A 17,657-nucleotide genomic window follows, 5' to 3' on the forward strand; every position below is an offset into this window, starting at 1 on the left:
AAACTGGTGTGATAATGTGTTATTTTGATAATAAAATAATGATTTTGAAAAAAATTTTGGCACCCAATTCCCCCAGGAGTAACCAGGTGCAGATTACTGGTGAACTGCAACAGTAATCCTGCAACACCGAGCCATCAGTGCACATCGCCCAGCTCCCAGATGCAACCCTACCATAACAAACCAACAGCCTGTGCAGCCCAGTGACGACCTACAACCCTACCACAAACTGCGAGCAAGCCCAGTAACCCAGCTGGGTACACACAGGAAAGAGAAACATCCCAGATGCAGCCCCCCAGCTCTATGGGCTTAGAAAAGGGTAGAGCAAGATGTGCTTTTAACAATTAGCAATACCTTGCTCAGGTCAAATGAGTTGAATCAGGGAGCATCCTAGTCTGTAACGAACCTTGGATTCTCGCCAGCATTAGATTAATGAAGTGGACATGAGCAGTGGTCTTGGACTCAGCCCAAGTGCCTCTGAAATTGGCTTGGCAGTGGATGGGGTTGTGAAATTAACAGCTGAGCAGTTATAACAGGCGACACATGGACCACAGTGTGAAAAGGCCATCCTAAGAACCCACTAACCATTCCCAGCCTTTGAACAGAAGAGGACCCAATGGAAGAAGCTAGGGCATCTCTCACTGCAGTCCCCTGGGAACACTCTATAGCCTTCTCAGAGACCCCAGACTGAACTGGACAGGCTTGATTCTCCACGGCCCTGCTCCATACACAGTCTTGTACACGCCTGGCCAAAGCAGGAGTAGAACTACGTACAGGTGCTAATGACAGTGCAACCTGCAACGCAGTGAAGGTTCATGGCTCAGCAATCCCAGCTCCGCTGCACTCAACAGCACACGGGCACACAATCAGCAGCTGGAAATATCTGCCACTCCAAAGATGGAGAGTGTTCCATCATTTGGAGACTCGTCCATCTCTTCCTGGAGTCAGATTGTCACGGGGAACTAGCTGTCCCCAAACGCCATACTGTACTCAACACAATCCCTTCTGTAAGGCACCAGATGGAATGACGTTGATTGGTCCAAGCCCAGGGCAGCTACCCACTAAGAAAAGACACCCCATGCTGAGAACACACGAACCCCGCGGACAGTGGCAGGGCCTGCCACAACGGGCTTATCAAGGCTAGGACGGGGAAGCTGGCTCCTTTTGACGTTTCACTTTTAAAAGCCTTTCAGGATGGCTTATTCACAGCCGCTACTGAAAGGAAATGCTAATTGGATTTCTCGCAGACTGCGACAGGGTCAGAGAAGGGCTGAAATGTAAGATCTGAGTTATCAGCCCACGAACCTTTGTGCCGCAGTTGAGTCTCCGCATCAATTATATGACAAACTCAATTCCTCCACCTTTTCTTCCTAATTATTTTTCTTTCACCCAGTCCATATTCCCTGCCCTGGACAAATGCATCAAATGGATCATCACAAATACTAACAAAACTAGGGAACAGCAGGAGCCGAATTTCCATATAGGAACTGAAGGTCCTGCTAGATAACAAAGTTTACCCCTAGGTCACAGAGTTGACCTACTATGTTGAAGCTGAGAGATGATTTCTGGTCTTGGGCTTAGCTAGAATCAAATCTTCTCCAACAAGCAATGAGGTTGCTCTGATGTCTTAGAGGTAAGAAGTCCCTTAGAGCAGTGGGCCAACCGCCAGGCAAGCGTTGCCGCCTGATCTCATGAGTGGTAGGGCCCCTCTAGCAGTCCTGGAAGGTGCTACAGCTACACAAGGTCCTACCCATAGAGAGAGGCGGTGGCCTGGGGAGGCCGTATGGAACCCAGAAAGCTGTAAAGCTCAGACCATGATACCCTGAGCTTCCCTGGGGGAAAGCCAAGAGCGTGACTGAAGCACAGGGAAGCCAAAGTCCCACCCTATTCACCAGGCAGGCTGCCACACCCTGGACCAGTGGAAGCTTTCCTTGCAGGGCTCGCCTTTCCACACATAGCACATCACAGCGAGCCAATCTGCAAGTCACAGGAGCAAACGTTAACCCTCCTAACACCCTTGGCAGTCATCTACAGTCTGAGGAAACTGAGGCAGCGTGAGTGAGTAATTTCTGGGAAGTTGAGCAACAGTCCTGGGGCCACAGCAATTAGAACCCTGCATTCAGTCCAGGAAAGCCAGACCCCAGAAAGGAGCCAAACAAATGGAGCTGGGTGAGAGCTCTGAGGCGAACAGCAGGCCAGAGGGGCTGAGTTACGAAGGAAGACAGAGGGGTGGGTGGATATCACTGGGTCATGTGGGCACTAGTGGGAGGGGCAGGGCAACTCGGACACTCAGGGCGTAAATAGCAAGAGCAGGAAGCAATCGTTGGTAGGTGAATGACACAGGCCCCTCCATTGTACCTCCTGTCAAGAGACCCCAGTGACGAGGGTGACATAAAAGATTGTTTGTGGCAGATTCATGCCATACCATTGGCCTTTTAGGTCAGTTCCCTGCTCTCTTCAAGATCATAGAATAGAACAGAATATCAAGGTTGAAAGGGACCTCAGAAGGCCATTGAGTCCAACCCCCAGTTCAAAGCAGGACCAATCCCCAGACAGATTTTTACCCCAGTTCCCTAAACGGCCCCCTCAGGGATTGAACTCACAACCCTGGGTTTAGCAGGCCAATGCTCAAACCACTGAGCTATCCCTCCCCCCAAAGATGGACCAGGGAAGAGTCTTTAAAGGAAAGTCAGGGGCTTCTGTCATTTAGGATATTTAAGAGAGGCAGCGTGGTCTAGTGGATAGGATACCAGTGACCTGAGTTTTATTCCTGGTTCTGTCACTGAGCAGCTGTGAAATCTTGGGCAAATCTTATTTAGACTGTAAGCTCTTTGAGACAGGCTATGTATATGTACAGCGCCTAACACAATAGGCCCCAAATGTGATCTAAGCTCTCTCTATATAGATAACAGACTGGCAAAAACCCTAGAAATTATACTATAGGGAACAACCTTGCATTTGCTGCAGGAGATGGACCCAACCAGACACCTTCATTTCTTGAATCATGCCATTGTTATAGGGCTCCTGATCCCTTTACACACACACACACACACACACACACACCCACCCACCCACCCACCCCCCCCACCTGGCTCAAAGCTGTGCTTTCACAAGCAATCACAGTCAGTCAAAACATTGTTTAATAAAAGCATCAGCACTGCACTGAAGAGATCCCCAGACACACGATGCACAATTAATTAAACCTGCTAAATGCATTTCCAGCCACAGCTAACGTGGCAGAGAATTTCCAGGCCAGGCTGCTGGGATTTGGGCAGCCGACTGTAGGAGCTAAGCACACAAGCAGCATTCCCATCAATCAGACTGATTAGGAGAAAAAATAGATTCTCTTTTTCAGGAAGGAACAAATACATATGGAAGCTGTTCTGTGCTCCTAGTCATTTTTGTTGCCCTTCGCTGTACCTTTTCCAATTCTAATACATCTTTTTAGAGATGGGGCAACCAAAACTGCACACACTATTCAAGGTGCAGGGGGGTACCATGGATTTAGGCAGTGGCATTATGACACTGTCTTATTATCTATCCCTTTCCTAATGGTTCCTAACATTGTTCACTTTTTTGACTGCTGCTGCACTGAGCAGATGTTTTCAGAGAACTATCGACTCCTCCATGAACTCTTTCTTAAGTGGTGACAGCTAATTTAGACCCCATCATCTTGTATGTATAGGCAGGATTACGTTTTCCAATGTGCATTACTTTGCATTTTTATCAACATCAAATTTCATCCGCCGTTTTGTTGCCCAGTCACCCAATTTTGTGAGATCCCTTTCTAAAACGTCACAGTCTGCTTTGGACTTAATTGTCTTGAGTAATTTTATATGAACTACAAGCTTTGCCACCTCACTGCTCACCCATTTCCAGATCACATATGAATATACTGAAGAGCGCTGGTCCCAGTAAAATATATTGGGTATACAGTACCCTGCAGTACTGCTTAAGGGCCCCAAGTCATGGTTCAGGACCCCATTGTGCCAGGTGCTGTACAAAGAGAACAGAAAGACAGTCCCTGCCCCTAAAGATTTTACAATTTAAGTAAACAGGCATCCCTTGCAGGCACCACTGCCCTGTTTGTACAGAGGGACAATGGTGTAATGCACGCCTGCGTGAAAAGAGTTTGGCGGTTCTCAGCCCAGACCCACCAAGCAGGCTGGTGTCTGCATCACAAACTATCGCTGCTGTTGGTCCCTTTTGTTGGCAGACTCAGAGAGATGGTCAGGGACTGAATAGGCCACCAGGGCGAGCGCATTCACCTCTTGGCCAGAGAAGTGGTCCCTCCAGGTGAGGGTTGAGTCTCATTGGGGTGCTGTGTTTATGCAGATTAAGCATAGCCCCACCGTGCAGACGGCTGTTCCTGTCTAGTTAGAACCCCTGCCCCCAGGAGCTGACAGGATGCTTTTGGGAAACAAGCAACAGCAAGAGATTTGCCAAGGTCTCCCAGCAGCTCAGTGGCAGACCTGGCATTAGAGCCTTGGTCTCCTGAGTCACAGTCCAGCGCCCCATGCACTAGGCCACACCATCTTCCCCAAACCTGCCTTGCTCCTGCCTACGCTGTCCCTGTGCTGGGGACCTCGACCTCCAGGGCCATCTTTCTGCATAGGATCCTCCACCCACCCTGCATTCACTATGGGAAGCCACAAAGCACCTGGTATTTCAGTAGGACAAAGCTCAGCAGCCCAGAATTCACACACACAGATCCAGGTTTCTTTCCCGGCCCCACCTGCCTCTCCATCTCCCCTGCCCTGGACCAAGCTGCACCGTATTGATAGAGGCTCTTCCTTCTCCTTCCCCCACACCAAGCAAATCCCTGGGTCCCACTGCAGCTTCCTTTCATTTGAACACCACAGATCCTTGTTCAGGGACCTTTGGGCTCTTGACTCATGTGTAAACATCAGCAACAACAATCAGAACCCAGCAGGGGCCCCATAGGAGGTCTTTCCCCAGCCCCCTTTTCAGCTACAATCTCCTCTTGGCCCTTGCCAACTTTTGGCATTCTGGGAGAGAACGTGAGCTTGAGGGCTGAAGACAGACTGACAGTGGGTTTCCCCTCCCCCTTACATTTCTGGAGCTCCGGATAGAAGGAGTCTAGTCCATTCCTTGTCCCTTAGTGGCAGGGCCAGCTCTGGCTTTTTTGCTGCCCCAAGCAAATAAAAGAAACAAAAAACAACTGCCCAGGGGCCAGAGTGGTGAAGGGACGGGTGGGAACAAACCTGCCAGCCAGCAGAAACAGCAAGGGGGGGGGCAGACCAACCTGCTGGCTGGTCAGAGCAGCGAAGGGGGGAGCAACGAGGAGGGTGGAGGAGATGAAACAAACCAGCCGGTCGGAGCAATGAAGTGGGGGCGTGAAACAAACCTGCGGCTGGTTGGAGCAACAAGGGGGTGGGGGGGAAATGAAACAAACCGGCCAGTCGGAGTGACGCGGGGTGGGGTTGGAAGTGAAACAAACCTGCCAGCTGGCCGGAGCAGCGAAAGGAAGAGAAACAAAAACACCAAAAAGAAAAAAACCCTGCAGGAGCGGGGGAAGCGGCAAAGCGCAAAAAAAAAGAGGATTGGACAGAAGCCGCCCCTTGGAATCTGCCGCCCCAAGCACCAGCTTGCTCAGCTGGTGCCTGGAGCCAGCCCTGCTTAGCGGTAATGGCACCGCTGCCCCCTTGCTGTTTAAATCAGGCCAAGGGACACTTACACAGGACAGCTGCAGCAGCCAAGCAGAATGCATTATACTTAAAGACCTTTGTTTTCAGTTTTATTTAATTTTTCCCAGGAATTTATCAGTGTTTCTTGCCACAACAAGAAAAACAGGTGAAAATCAGGGGTTTATTTTGGTGGAGGGAAAGACAAGGGGAAAAAGGTATTCAATGGATTAATGCTTTGAATTCTGTTCACCAATTGTGATTCGCTGCAGAACTAACAGCCCTCAAAACACAACGCCACCTCTGAGTTTAACAATACATCTCTAATCCCCAAATAAAACTTTTCGTTTGAATAAACCGTTTATTGTTGAGACTTAGAACTATCAGCCTATAAGTATTTACATTAAATAATTGGGCCACACCATTTGCAGTGCGTACACTCATCTTTTTTCCTGTCTTTTTTTTAAACTTTCGAATATTTCTGTGTGCTCTGAAACATATTCCGATACCGATTTTCATGGTCTTCCCATTGCAGTGTTGCAAATCTTTAAACCAATACCTGCTAACAGCTTGAAACATGTACGCGGTGGGCAGGAGATTCGTCAGTACATTCAAATGCACACACACTTCAGAGCTTGCGTGTGTTCCTGTTTGTTGTGTGGATCTTCTAGATCAGTGGGTCTCAAACATTTTTTTAACTACTGACCCCTTTCACATCACAAGCCTCTGAATGTGCCCCCCCAAATAAAGTAAATACCTTTTTAATATATTTAACACTATTATAAATGCTGGAGGCAAGCAGGGTTTGGTGTGGAGGCTGACAGCTCTCGACCCCCCATGTAATGACCTTGCGACCCCCTGAGGGGTCCCGACCCCCAGTTTGAGAACCCCTGAGCTAGACCAATACAATCTTACTTCAACAGGCAGCTTTGCATACACACAGAGACTAATGTATTATCAAAATATATACCTCATGCAATGTAGTGTAGTTTCCTAATAAAACACGGTATTTTTATCTATTTGAATGATACAAAAGTAGGGTGAAAAATCAGAAAAAGATGAATAATCCTTTTTGTAAAACCTGAGAATTGGTTTAAACTGAAAACAAAGAGGATGAATTGTAACGCAGTGACAGGACAAACCAACCCCCGGAATGAAGGGCACAAAGGCCAGTCCAGAACATTTATGTTCAGTGTAGGAAATTCGGATCCATTTGCCCAGTAGAAGATGTGACAGCTCAGCCCTATGAGCACACATGCAGGGTCAATAAACTCTCCAAGTTAAGACGGCCAAGACCCAAAGTAATCCAACACCAAGAGCGTAAAGCGCCAGCATTAAACAACAGAAAGGAGCAGTCAAGGTAGCTTAGATAAATCCCTGGCAGTTCAGACATTAGCTTAAAAAGTCTAGGCAGAAAAAACATTCACAGAGGGAAGTACAGTCCAACAGTCAGGACACTAGCCTAGGAGTTAGGAAGACCAGGGTTCAATTCCTTGTTCTATCACAGACTTCCTTTGTGACCTTGGTCAAGTCTTTCTGGGTCTCAGGGTACATCTACACAGCAACTAGAAACCCACAGCTGGCCCATGCCAGCCAACTGGAGCTGGTGGAGCTGTTACATTGCTGTATAGACTTCCGGGCTCCAGCTGGAGTCCGAGCTCTGGGACCCTCTCACCTTGCAGAGTTCTAGAGCCCAGGCTCCAGACCATGCTCCGAAGTCTACACAGCATTGAAATAGCCCTGCAGCAAGCCCGGCCAGCCAGGAGTGTCATGTGGCTGTGTAGATGTACGCTTAGTTTCCTACCTGTGCTATGGGGAGAACATCCTCCCCTACCTGCCAGGGGTGTTGTGAGGATGAATACATTCAAGACTGTGAAGCACTCGAAACTATGGTAATGGGAAGGAATACAAGGAAGATAAACATTTAAAAAAACCTTAACTTTGACCCCCACTGCACAATTGTTATCTCAGCACTTTGCTTCTTGAACTATACCAAAGCTGCCTGAAAACTTCCACAAAAAAAGACGGTTACTCACCTTTGTAACTGTTGTTCTTCGAGATGTGTTGCTCATATCCATTCCAGTTAGGTGTGTGCGCCGCGCGTGCACATTCGTCGGAAAACTTTTACCCTAGCAACTCAGTGGGCCGGCAGGTCGCCCCCTAGAGTGGCGCCGCCATGGCGCTCGATATATACCCCTGCCGGCCCACCCGCTCCTCAGTTCCTTCTTGCTGGCTACTCCGACAGTGGGGAAGGAGGGCGGGTGTGGAATGGATATGAGCAACACATCTCGAAGAACAACAGTTACAAAGGTGAGTAACCGTCTTTTCTTCTTCGAGTGATTGCTCATATCCATTCCAGTTAGGTGAATCCCAAGCCTTACGTAGGCGGTGGGGTCGGAGTGAAATGTGGCAGAATGAAAACTGCTGAGCCAGAGGCTACAGCATGTCTTGACTGTTGAACCAGGGCATACTGCGAAGCAAAGGTATGGACCGAGGACCAATGGAGCAGCGCGACAGATCTCGTGGGTAGGAACACGAGCCAGCAAGGCGGTAGATGAAGCCTGAGCCCTGGTAGAATGCACGGTGATGTGGCTTGGGGAAATATGAGCCAAATCATAACAAGTGCGGCTGTATGCCATCACCCAAGATGAGATCCTCTGAGAGGAAAACAAGCAAGCCTTCCCTTTCGTCTGCTACTGTGACAGAGCTGGGGCACCTTACAAAATGGTTCTGTCAGTGCAATATAAATGCGAGCACTCTACAGATGTCCAGGGAGTGCAACTGTTGCGCCCATTGCATTGAGCTGTGGGTAACATGAAAGGCCGAAACCACCTTAGGGAGGAAAGCCGGGTGCGGTCGTAACTGCACTTTGTCTTTGTGAAACCTAGTGTACGGCGGAACCACCGTAAGAGCTCTGAGCTCGGAGACTCGTCTGGCCGATGTAACAGCTACGAGGAAAGTTGTTGTCCAAGATAGGTATAGCAGAGGGCTGGTTGCGAACGGCTCGAATGGGGGAGACATAAGTCTGGTTAAAACTAGGTTGAGGTCCCAGGTTGGGGCTGGGCGGCGCACCCGAGGGTGCAAGTGCTCCAAGCCCTTGAGGGACCTCGAATCCATAGAGTGTGAGAACATGGAACGTCCACCTTAGCCTGGCTGGAAGGTAGAGATGGCTGCCAAGTGTACACTCAGCGATGATACCGCCAGGTCCTGCCGCTGAAGGCCAGAGGTAGGCCAAATAAAGGGGATCGAGACCTCAGTAGGAGCAAGATCGAGCGTATTGCACCTGTAGAAGAAACGCTTCCACTCGGCCAGGTACGTTGACCAGGTGGAAGGCTTCCTGCCACCCCGGCTCAGTTACGCAGCAGCCACACCGTGAGGCGAAGAGGCTGCAGGTCCGGGTGACGAAGCCTGTCGTGGCCCTGAGTGATGAGGTCTGGGTGGGGTGGCAGGGTAATTGGGTTGGTTATTGACAGGCCAAGCAACGTGGTATATCAGTGCTGTCTGGACCACGCTGGAGTGATCATGATGATGCGCGCTCTGCCCCTGCGGAGTTTGAGTAGGACCTAATGAACCAGTGGAAACAGTGGGAAGGCATAAAGGAGTTGGCCTTTCCACGGCATCAGGAATGCGTCCAAGATCGATCCCGAGGAGAGACCTTGGAAGGAGCAGAACATCTGGCATTTTCTGCTCTTGCAGTGAGCGAACAGGTCTATGTGAGGAAAAATCTCCACTTCTGGAAAGCAGAACGCCTCACATGGGGCAGAGTGACCACTCGTAAGACAGGAAAGACCTGCTGAGTCAAAGCGCCAAGGCGTTCCGAACGCCTGGGAGAAAGGACGTCACCAGCTCCATCGATTGGGCCATGCAAAAGTCCCAGAAATGGATGGCCTCCTGACAAAAGGGGGGGGAGGACCATGTCCCTCCCTGGTTATTTATGAAGCACATGGCCGTTGTGTTGGCTGTAAACACCGAGATACCACGGCCTCGCAGCTGCCACTAGAACCCCTAGCACGCCAGGCGGACTACTCTCATTTTTGGGGCATTGATGTGGAATGCCAGCTCCCGAGAAGACCAAAGGCCTTAAGCTCGGAGGTGACCATGAGCACTCGAGCAGAGAGATGACGCGTCCGTCGTCAGGGGCAGTGAGGGCTGGGGCGGATGGAACCGCATCCCTGCCCACACCAGGGAGGGAGTTAGCCACCACTCTAGGGAGCCTAAGGTGCTTGAGGGAACGGTGACTACCATGACCATTGGCTCCCTGTCTGGGCAGTACGCCGAGGTGAGCCGGACTTGGAGAGGACGGAGGCGGAGCTTGGCGTGTTTGGTTACAAACTTGCGGGCAGCCATGGACCCAGGAGACTGAGACAAGTGCGAGCCGAGGTCGTTGGGAAAGTCTGCAGACCTCGGATGATTGTTGCCATCGCCTAAAACCGCGGCTGTGATAAGCAGGCTCCGGCTAGGTCGGAGACCAGGATAGCCCCTAGGAAGTCCAACCTCTGCGTGGGAACCAGAGTGGATTGCTCTATAGTAATCATCAGGCCTAGACCTGTGAATAAGACTGTGATGATGCCCACGTGCTGAGTGGTTTGTGTCTCGGAGTCTCCTCGGATAAGCGAATCGTCCAGATATGGAAAAACGCATATCCGACATCAGCGAAGGTAGGCGGCGACTATGGCCATATACTTGGTCAATACCTGTGGGGCTGCAGAAAGGCCAAACAGTAGGACCGTAAACCAGAAGTACTGACGGTTGGCTAGAAAGCGGAGGTATCTCCTGTGCGGAGGGAAGATGGCGTTGTGAAAGTACGCGTCCTTCATATCGAGGGGGGCATAGCAGTCCCCAGGAGGCAAGGATGGGATAATGGTTCCCAGGGATACCATGCAGAACTTCAACCTTATCCTAAACTGGCTGAGTCCGCGCAGGACTAGGAAGGTCTGAGACCTCCGTTCGAGTGGGGGACTAGGGCATACCGGGAGTAAACCCCCTTGCCCCTTTCGTCCATCGGCGTCTGCACCTCTTGTAGGAGGAATTGCTCGTGAGAAGGGTCCCTGAAGGGGGACAGGGTTGGAACAAATTAGAGGTGGTACCCATGCTCCACCGTGTGCAGGACCCAGCGATCTGAAATTAACTGGGGCCATGCCAGGAGAAAGCGGGATTGGGATCCCGGCCTGTGACTGGTACACCGCCCTCAGGCGCACCTTGGAAGGTTCGTCTTTGGTCCAGTGGTAATTGCGAGGGACCTTGACCTTGGCTCTTTAGGGGTCCTGACGTTTGTCTGCGACCACCTTGGCCTCGCCGTTTGCCAAAGTCCTGTCTCTGGCTAGGCACAGAGTATGGCGGCTGGGGACAGAAAGGCCTGCGTTTGGTCGCTGGCATATGCATGCTGAGAGAGCGCATTAGGACCCTATTGTCCATCAGGCTTCGCAGCCTGGGGCTGTCTTTGCCGCGAAGAGACCTTTACCAACAAAGGGTAAGTCCTCAATGGCATACTGCAGCTCCGGCTGGAAGTTTGAAACCTGAAGCCATGAGATGCACCTCATGGCGACACCAAAGGCCAGAGTCCTGGCTGCTGAGTCTGCTGCGTCCAACGAGGCCTGGAGGGACGCTCTGGGTACCTTTTTCGCCCGTCCTCCAAGACGGCAGCGAACTCTTGGCGGGAGTTTTGAGGGAGAAACTCCATAAACTAAACTACCTTCACCCAGGTGCTATAATTATAGCAGCTAAGCAAGGCTTGTTGCTTTGCTACCCAGAGCAGCAGGGCCTCTGCAGAGTACACCTGGCGGCCAAGTAGGTTCATTCGCCAAGCCTCCTTCGGTTTCGGGGCTGGCGCCCACTGGCCATGCCAATACCTCTCCTTAACAGACTGAAAGACTAGTGAGCAGAGAGGAGAGCGGACAGACGAGTAGTCGTACCCCTTAGAGGGCACCATACCGGGTCCTCTACCTCTGGAACCTCCTCCACCTCAGGTTGTCGGGGGGCGTATCAGAATCGTGGTCCTGAGCATAAGATCTGCGCATGTGGGATGACACGGATGCGTGTCTGGATGGCGATGGAGGTACTAAAAAAAGGCAAGGGCAGAGTCTCTGACTATTGGACCTTGCCCAACTCGGCACCGGGGACCGGCATCGGGAGGCTTACCGGTACCTGGAATGAGATCCAGACCTGCAACCAGAATGGTGCCGGGAGGTCGACCGAGATCTCGAGGCTCGGGGAGAGGCTACGGGAGTCACGGTACCTGTTGCGGTGCCGGGAGTCGGAACAGTGCCGATAGTAGCGGGTCGGCGAACGGGATACCGACCGGTGCGGCGAGTGCGACCAGTACCGATGAGGAAAACAGCACCGGGACTGCAAGTGGTGTCGGGTGTGCTGACGGGACCTGGAGTGTCTGCGGGACCATGATCATGAACGGTGCCACTCTGCTGTGCTGACAGAGGACGGTCATATGAAGAGACTGTATTACCCACACCGGTGGTGCCGGGGTCAGGCAGCATCGACTCTGTCATGGCAATGAGATCCCTCGCCGTTGGTAATGTCTCCGGTGTGGAGGGAACAGCAGGCTCAACCACAGTGCATACTGGGGAGCTGTCAGGCACCAGATTCGACGGCTCTCGTGGGACCGGGATCGACGGTACCAAGGTCGTCAGAGCTTCGGTAGGTGTCGGTGCCGGGTGATCCGACTTAGACGAGCTCTCTGGTTGCGGTACAGTTGGCACGGAAGCAGCAGGAGCAGTAAGCTCAACCACGGCGCGTGCCGGGGAGCCGTCAGGCACTGGATTCGACGGCCCTTGTGGGACCGGGATCGATGGTGCCGACGTCGTCGGTGCCTCAGCAGGTGTTGGTGCCGGGCGATCCGACTTAGACGAGCTCTCTGGCTGCGGTGCAGTTGGCACATAAGCAGCGGGAGCAGTAAGCCCTACCATGGCACGTGCCGGGGAGCTGTCAGGCACTGGATTCAATGGCCCTGGGGGACTGGAATCGACAGTGCCGATGTCATCGGTGCCTCTGCAGGTGTCGGTGCCGGGTAATCTGACTTAGACGAGCTCTCTGGCTGCGATGCAGGTGGCACGGAAGCAGCAGGAGCACGGGGCTCAACCACGGCGCGTGCCGGGGAGCCGTCAGGCACCAGCAGGAATTGTAGGCTCTCTCTACCTCGGAGGAAGGGAGCGGTGCCGAGTCGACTTCGGTGCCGGCAACGGCCGGTGCCGAAAGGCCTTGGTAGTACCGGCGGGGTCCGGTGCCAAGGAGGCGCTTCTGCCAGCCGCTGGATCATCGCTCAGTGCCAGAGGTGGAGGGGTAAGTGAAAGTCCCGCTCCTTTTTGTTCTCGGCTTAAAAGCCTTGCAAATGGGGAACTTAGCTGTCAAGTGTGATTCCCTGAGGCACTTCAAACAGGAGTCGTGTGGATCTCCCTTCGGCATCGGCTTCTGGCAGGCCGAGCCCATTTTAAAACCCGGTGAGCCGTGCATGGGCTCTGGCACCGGGTGCAGGAAAGGGGCTACTTCCTGAACCCCGCTAACTATTACTAAACTAACTATGTGAGCAAAGAAAAAACGTATAACTATACAAATATATATATAAAAGGATTATAACTGCATAACTATATATGAGAACTACGAGTAGCTAGGGAAGTGGAGGTCAGCTAAGCCGCGCTCCACTGTTCCAACGACCGACACGGCGGTAAGAAGGAACTGAGGAGTGGGTGGGCCGGCAGGGGTATATATCGAGCACCATGACGGCGCCACTCTAGGGGGCGACCTGCCGGCCCACTGAGTTGCTAGGGTAAAAGTTTTCCGACGAACGTGCACGCGCGGTGCACACACCTAACTGGAATGGATATGAGCAATCACTCGAAGAAGAACTTAAGACTTTCACCTCGAGAAAACCCAGGAAGAAGGATTTGAATCTAGATCTGCTCAAAGAGCTGGTCGAGCCAGTTCATTTCCAGCTATAAGTTCCATCAGATTCATAGACTGGATGGCCAAGAGGGACGATATGCTCATCTAGTCTGTCCCCCTGTGCACCACAGGCCATTCAATTTCACCCAGTCACCCCTGTACTGAGCCCAACAACCTGTCGAGTGCAGATAACGACATCTCCTTGGTAAAGCGCCCAGCGAGCTGCTGCTGAAAATAATGCTATACAAGAATTAGGTTTTATATTATTGTGTTCAGCTAAAGCAAATCTTCCAGAAAGGCAGCCAAGCCTTGATATGCAGAGTTCAAGAGATGGGGAATCCACCACGTCCCTTGGTAGTTTGTACCAATTATTAATCACCCGCAGTGGTAAAAATCTGCCTTGTTTCCAATTGAAAATGGTCTGGTTTCAGCTTCCAGCCATTGGTTCTTGCGCTGCCTTTCTCTACCGGGTTAAAGAGCCCTCAGAGCCTGGTATTTTCTCCCCATGAAAGTACTTTACAGTATATATATATATATATATATATATAATATATTATATATTATATATTATATATTATATATATATATATATATATTATATATATATTTTAAATCCATTCAGCTCTTTAAGCCTTTCACTGGAAGGCCTGGTCTGCAGCCATTCAGTGTACGTGTAGCTCTCCTCTGCACCATGGCCATTTCAACATCCTTTTTAAAATGCGCTCACCAGAACTAGCTGCAGTATTCCAGCATCAGTCTCACCAGTGCAGCAGACAGATAAAATCATTTCCCTGCTCCTACTCACCACTCCCATTTATACATCCATGGATTGCATTAGACCTTTTCTGCCAACGCATCCCACTGGGATCCCGAAATCCTCCTCAGCATCTTTTCCTTCCAAGATACAGTCCACTCCCCCCACACACACACACTCTTTATTCTTACATGTATAATATTCCAGGCACTCCACGGGGACCAAACACGTTTCATTTGCAACCTTCATCTCAATAAATCAACGCAATTCTCTAGCAGTCAAAGGCTAACGCAGGAACGCACTTAAAGCAAGACACTTCTTCACACAGCCAGGAGAGAGAATGGCTGGGGTTCCCCAGACTGCCCAGTAGCCGGGTCAGAGAATCACAGATCAGGGTTGGAAGAGACCTCAGGAGGTGATCTAGTCCCACCCCCTGCTCAAAGCCGAATCTCTTACAGTCTCGAGTTGTGCAAGCTCCTGCATGGATCACCTGACCCTAGTGTCTACACTGCAGCAGGGGACACAATTCCCAGCCTGAGTGGGCAGCCAGGCTCTAGCTCTGCTCGAGCAAGCATGCTGCAAAGAGAAGCGTTGCTGGAAATAGCACGGGCAGCAGTGCAGGCTAGCTGCCTGCATGCAAACCGGCCCGGAAGCCCTGGGTACACACTCGGCTGGCTAGCCCAACCCACCAGCCACGCTATCCCCAGCTGTGCTGCTACTCTTAGTGCGCTTGCTTGGACAGAGCTAGCACATCGGCCTGCTCAAGCTCCCAGCACAGACAGACCCAGACGGTGACCCGAGGGGAACGTACCACAAGTCTGCAATTCTTTGCATGTCCTCTAAGATCGTAACATCCTTCCTCTCGGACATGCACACACCCTCCTCTCTTCTCCATCAGCCCAGAGAACCATATACGTCTGGGGTTAGTAAAAAGCAAAACCCAAGAACTTATGCTGAGCTAGTCTAATGCAACGATTACACAGGTTAATTGTTGTGAGACGAGATGGCAATCGCTGCCTTCATCTCTTAGGCAAGCACATCTCCCAGCAGAGGATATATCAGATATTAAGCTAATACTAGATTTGATCTCAGCCAAGAGGTAGAATTAAACAAACCATCCACTCGAGCTGCTCAGTGAGTCACCAGGGATCTGCCTCTCATCTTCTCTCCCCCCCCCCCCCGACCCCTTTAATTCAAGATTACACAAGGGAAATCTTTAGACGCATTTCCAGCTCATTCCTTGTCTCTCCTTGGCAACTTCTGTTCCCAGCCAGTCTGGGGTAATGCTGCACAAGGAAGAATGGGTTGGGGGCGGGAGGAGTGTACAAGTTACACATCTGATAATGCTTTTCCCCAGGATCTCTGGCTGTGGCCCAAAGCAATCCCACCGCTTGGATTTGTGCATCTCTGTACACTTAGCAAAGGAAAAATGAAAGTCACAGGGGGTTTCTCACCAGTTTGTCCAGGAAAACTACAAGATCCTGTGAAGGGGGGAAAGAAAAAAAACAGATAATCAGATTTCTTAGCCATGAACATGCCACTACCTTAAGTGCCAACAGGATTCTGAAGGCTGTTTGCCTTCACTAAGAGGTCTCCAAAGTCACCTGAGATCCAATACATCTCCCAATCCCTACAAGGTCAGGGCCCTGTACTCCAAGCCCTCTCTTTAAGATTAGGCAGGAAGGATGGTCTGGGAGGGAGGCACTGGGCTGGCATTCAGGGGATTTGGATTCAAATTGCCAGCCGGGTCACAGTTGTGCTGAAGTTCCCCATCTACTGTTTTGTCTTTTTGACCATGAACACTTTGGGGCAGGGACTGTCTCACTCTGTCCATGCAGTGCTTCGCATGACGGGCCCTGATCTTTGCCCCTCAGTGTTACTGTTACTACTACTAAAGATTATGCAACAAGGAGACCTCATCCTGGCCTCAGGGAGTCTTTCCTTCCGGGATCTGCGGCGTTGCAGGCAGCCTTGCAGACGAAGCACAAGCTTTGCTGTACAGTACTGCAAACCACTGACCAGAGAGTCGGATTTATACTGCACTCCTTGCCCAACTAAGTTCAGTCACTCAAGGAGCACCGTTCCCTCGAGCTGGAAACAGCAGCCCTGGGACTGCCTTTGTTCTCCCACCCCATCCTGGACCCTTTTCTACCGTCCATAGAGATACGCTGGTTAGGACCTTAACTAGGGAGCTCGGACCGTGGTTCCATAATACAGACAGACCTAGGTCACAAACAGAAATCAGGACACTGTCTCCTACCTTGCATATTTCTTCCTGGGAATATTCTTCTATGTCTGCAAACAACAACAAAAATTAATTATTGAGCTCACTTACGTATCCTTCCATTTAATTTTTTAACAATTCTAAATCTGCCATGTACCAGGCTGCGCCCCCCGGCTCCCACCAGCTCTACAAAAGTTCAGTACAAACCAGGATTCATCTCATCACCCACTGCACCATCTTTAAAGGCGGATTTCCATAGGCCTGCTCTGGGACGTTGATGAAGTATGGCTGCTGGGTTCAACCCTAGAGGTAGGTGCATTTTAATGGTGGTGGCAGCAGGTCAGGGGTGGGAAATGATCCTTTTATGGCAGGTTCTCATCAGTAGGGGTTGGCTCCCCCACAGCCACTCTCTGTCCAGACATAAAAGCCCTCTGTAAAAACACACCTGCTGGGTTCAACCAGTTCCTAGGCAAGCAGCTCAGATGTGCTGGTCCGGTTTAAATAACATTGTGAGACACAGGACACTTTACCACAGGAAGCACATGAGTATTTGCAACCATATTAAAAAGGAACACGTCAGTTCAACCATCGGTCACTAGACTTGAGGCAGGAACCAGCCAGCTGGTATAGGGGAGAGGGGAGGGGACCGGCATTGTCCCTTCTGGCCTTAGATCTACCAGTGCACCAACAACACGGCAGTGGATGTAACTCAGTGAGCAGAGGGAAGGGGGTGGGAAACAGGCGCTGTTGGAAGGAAATAGGCTCGGGGTAGCCATTAAAGAGGACACTGGGCACTGGCAGGACCTAGGTGAAGGCAGCTTCAGAAAAGGGAACAGACGTGGCACACGCCGATCACCCTCCTGATCACTTGTATGTAGTGTCCCTATCCCCCCACACCCTTGTCTCTTTAGATTGCAAACTCCTTGGGCTGATGTTGTTCTGTGCTTCGCTGGGTTCGGAAAGTGCCCAGGGCCAGGTTTAGATGCCTGAAGAGAGAAAGAGGCACCAAGCAGGACTTACAGAAGTGCCTGAGTGAGTTATGTGCCTCTGCATCTTTAGGTGCTAAATACCTACGTCAGTCTGGCCTCCGGTCCATTGTGGGCACCACAGCAGCGTTTATAGTGAAATTAACATAGTGCAAACA

The 17,657-nt window shown here is 51.1% G+C and overlaps 1 protein-coding gene across 2 annotated transcripts in view; it reads right to left on the bottom strand.

Annotated features, from left to right (window-relative positions):
- Positions 1-17,657, bottom strand: part of LOC127048819 (bifunctional epoxide hydrolase 2-like) — a 106,988-nt gene that overhangs the window by 24,823 nt on the left and 64,508 nt on the right. For both annotated transcript variants that reach the window (XM_050948833.1, XM_050948832.1), the window contains exons 9-10: positions 16,550-16,584; positions 15,744-15,770 (exon numbers count right to left, since the gene is read on the bottom strand). In XM_050948833.1, the coding sequence (XP_050804790.1) occupies positions 15,744-15,770; positions 16,550-16,584 (62 nt within the window). The remainder of the gene's footprint in view (positions 1-15,743; positions 15,771-16,549; positions 16,585-17,657) is intronic.

Source organism: Gopherus flavomarginatus, chromosome 4 (genome assembly GCF_025201925.1).
Source record: "Gopherus flavomarginatus isolate rGopFla2 chromosome 4, rGopFla2.mat.asm, whole genome shotgun sequence".
Taxonomy (NCBI): Eukaryota; Metazoa; Chordata; order Testudines; family Testudinidae; genus Gopherus; species Gopherus flavomarginatus.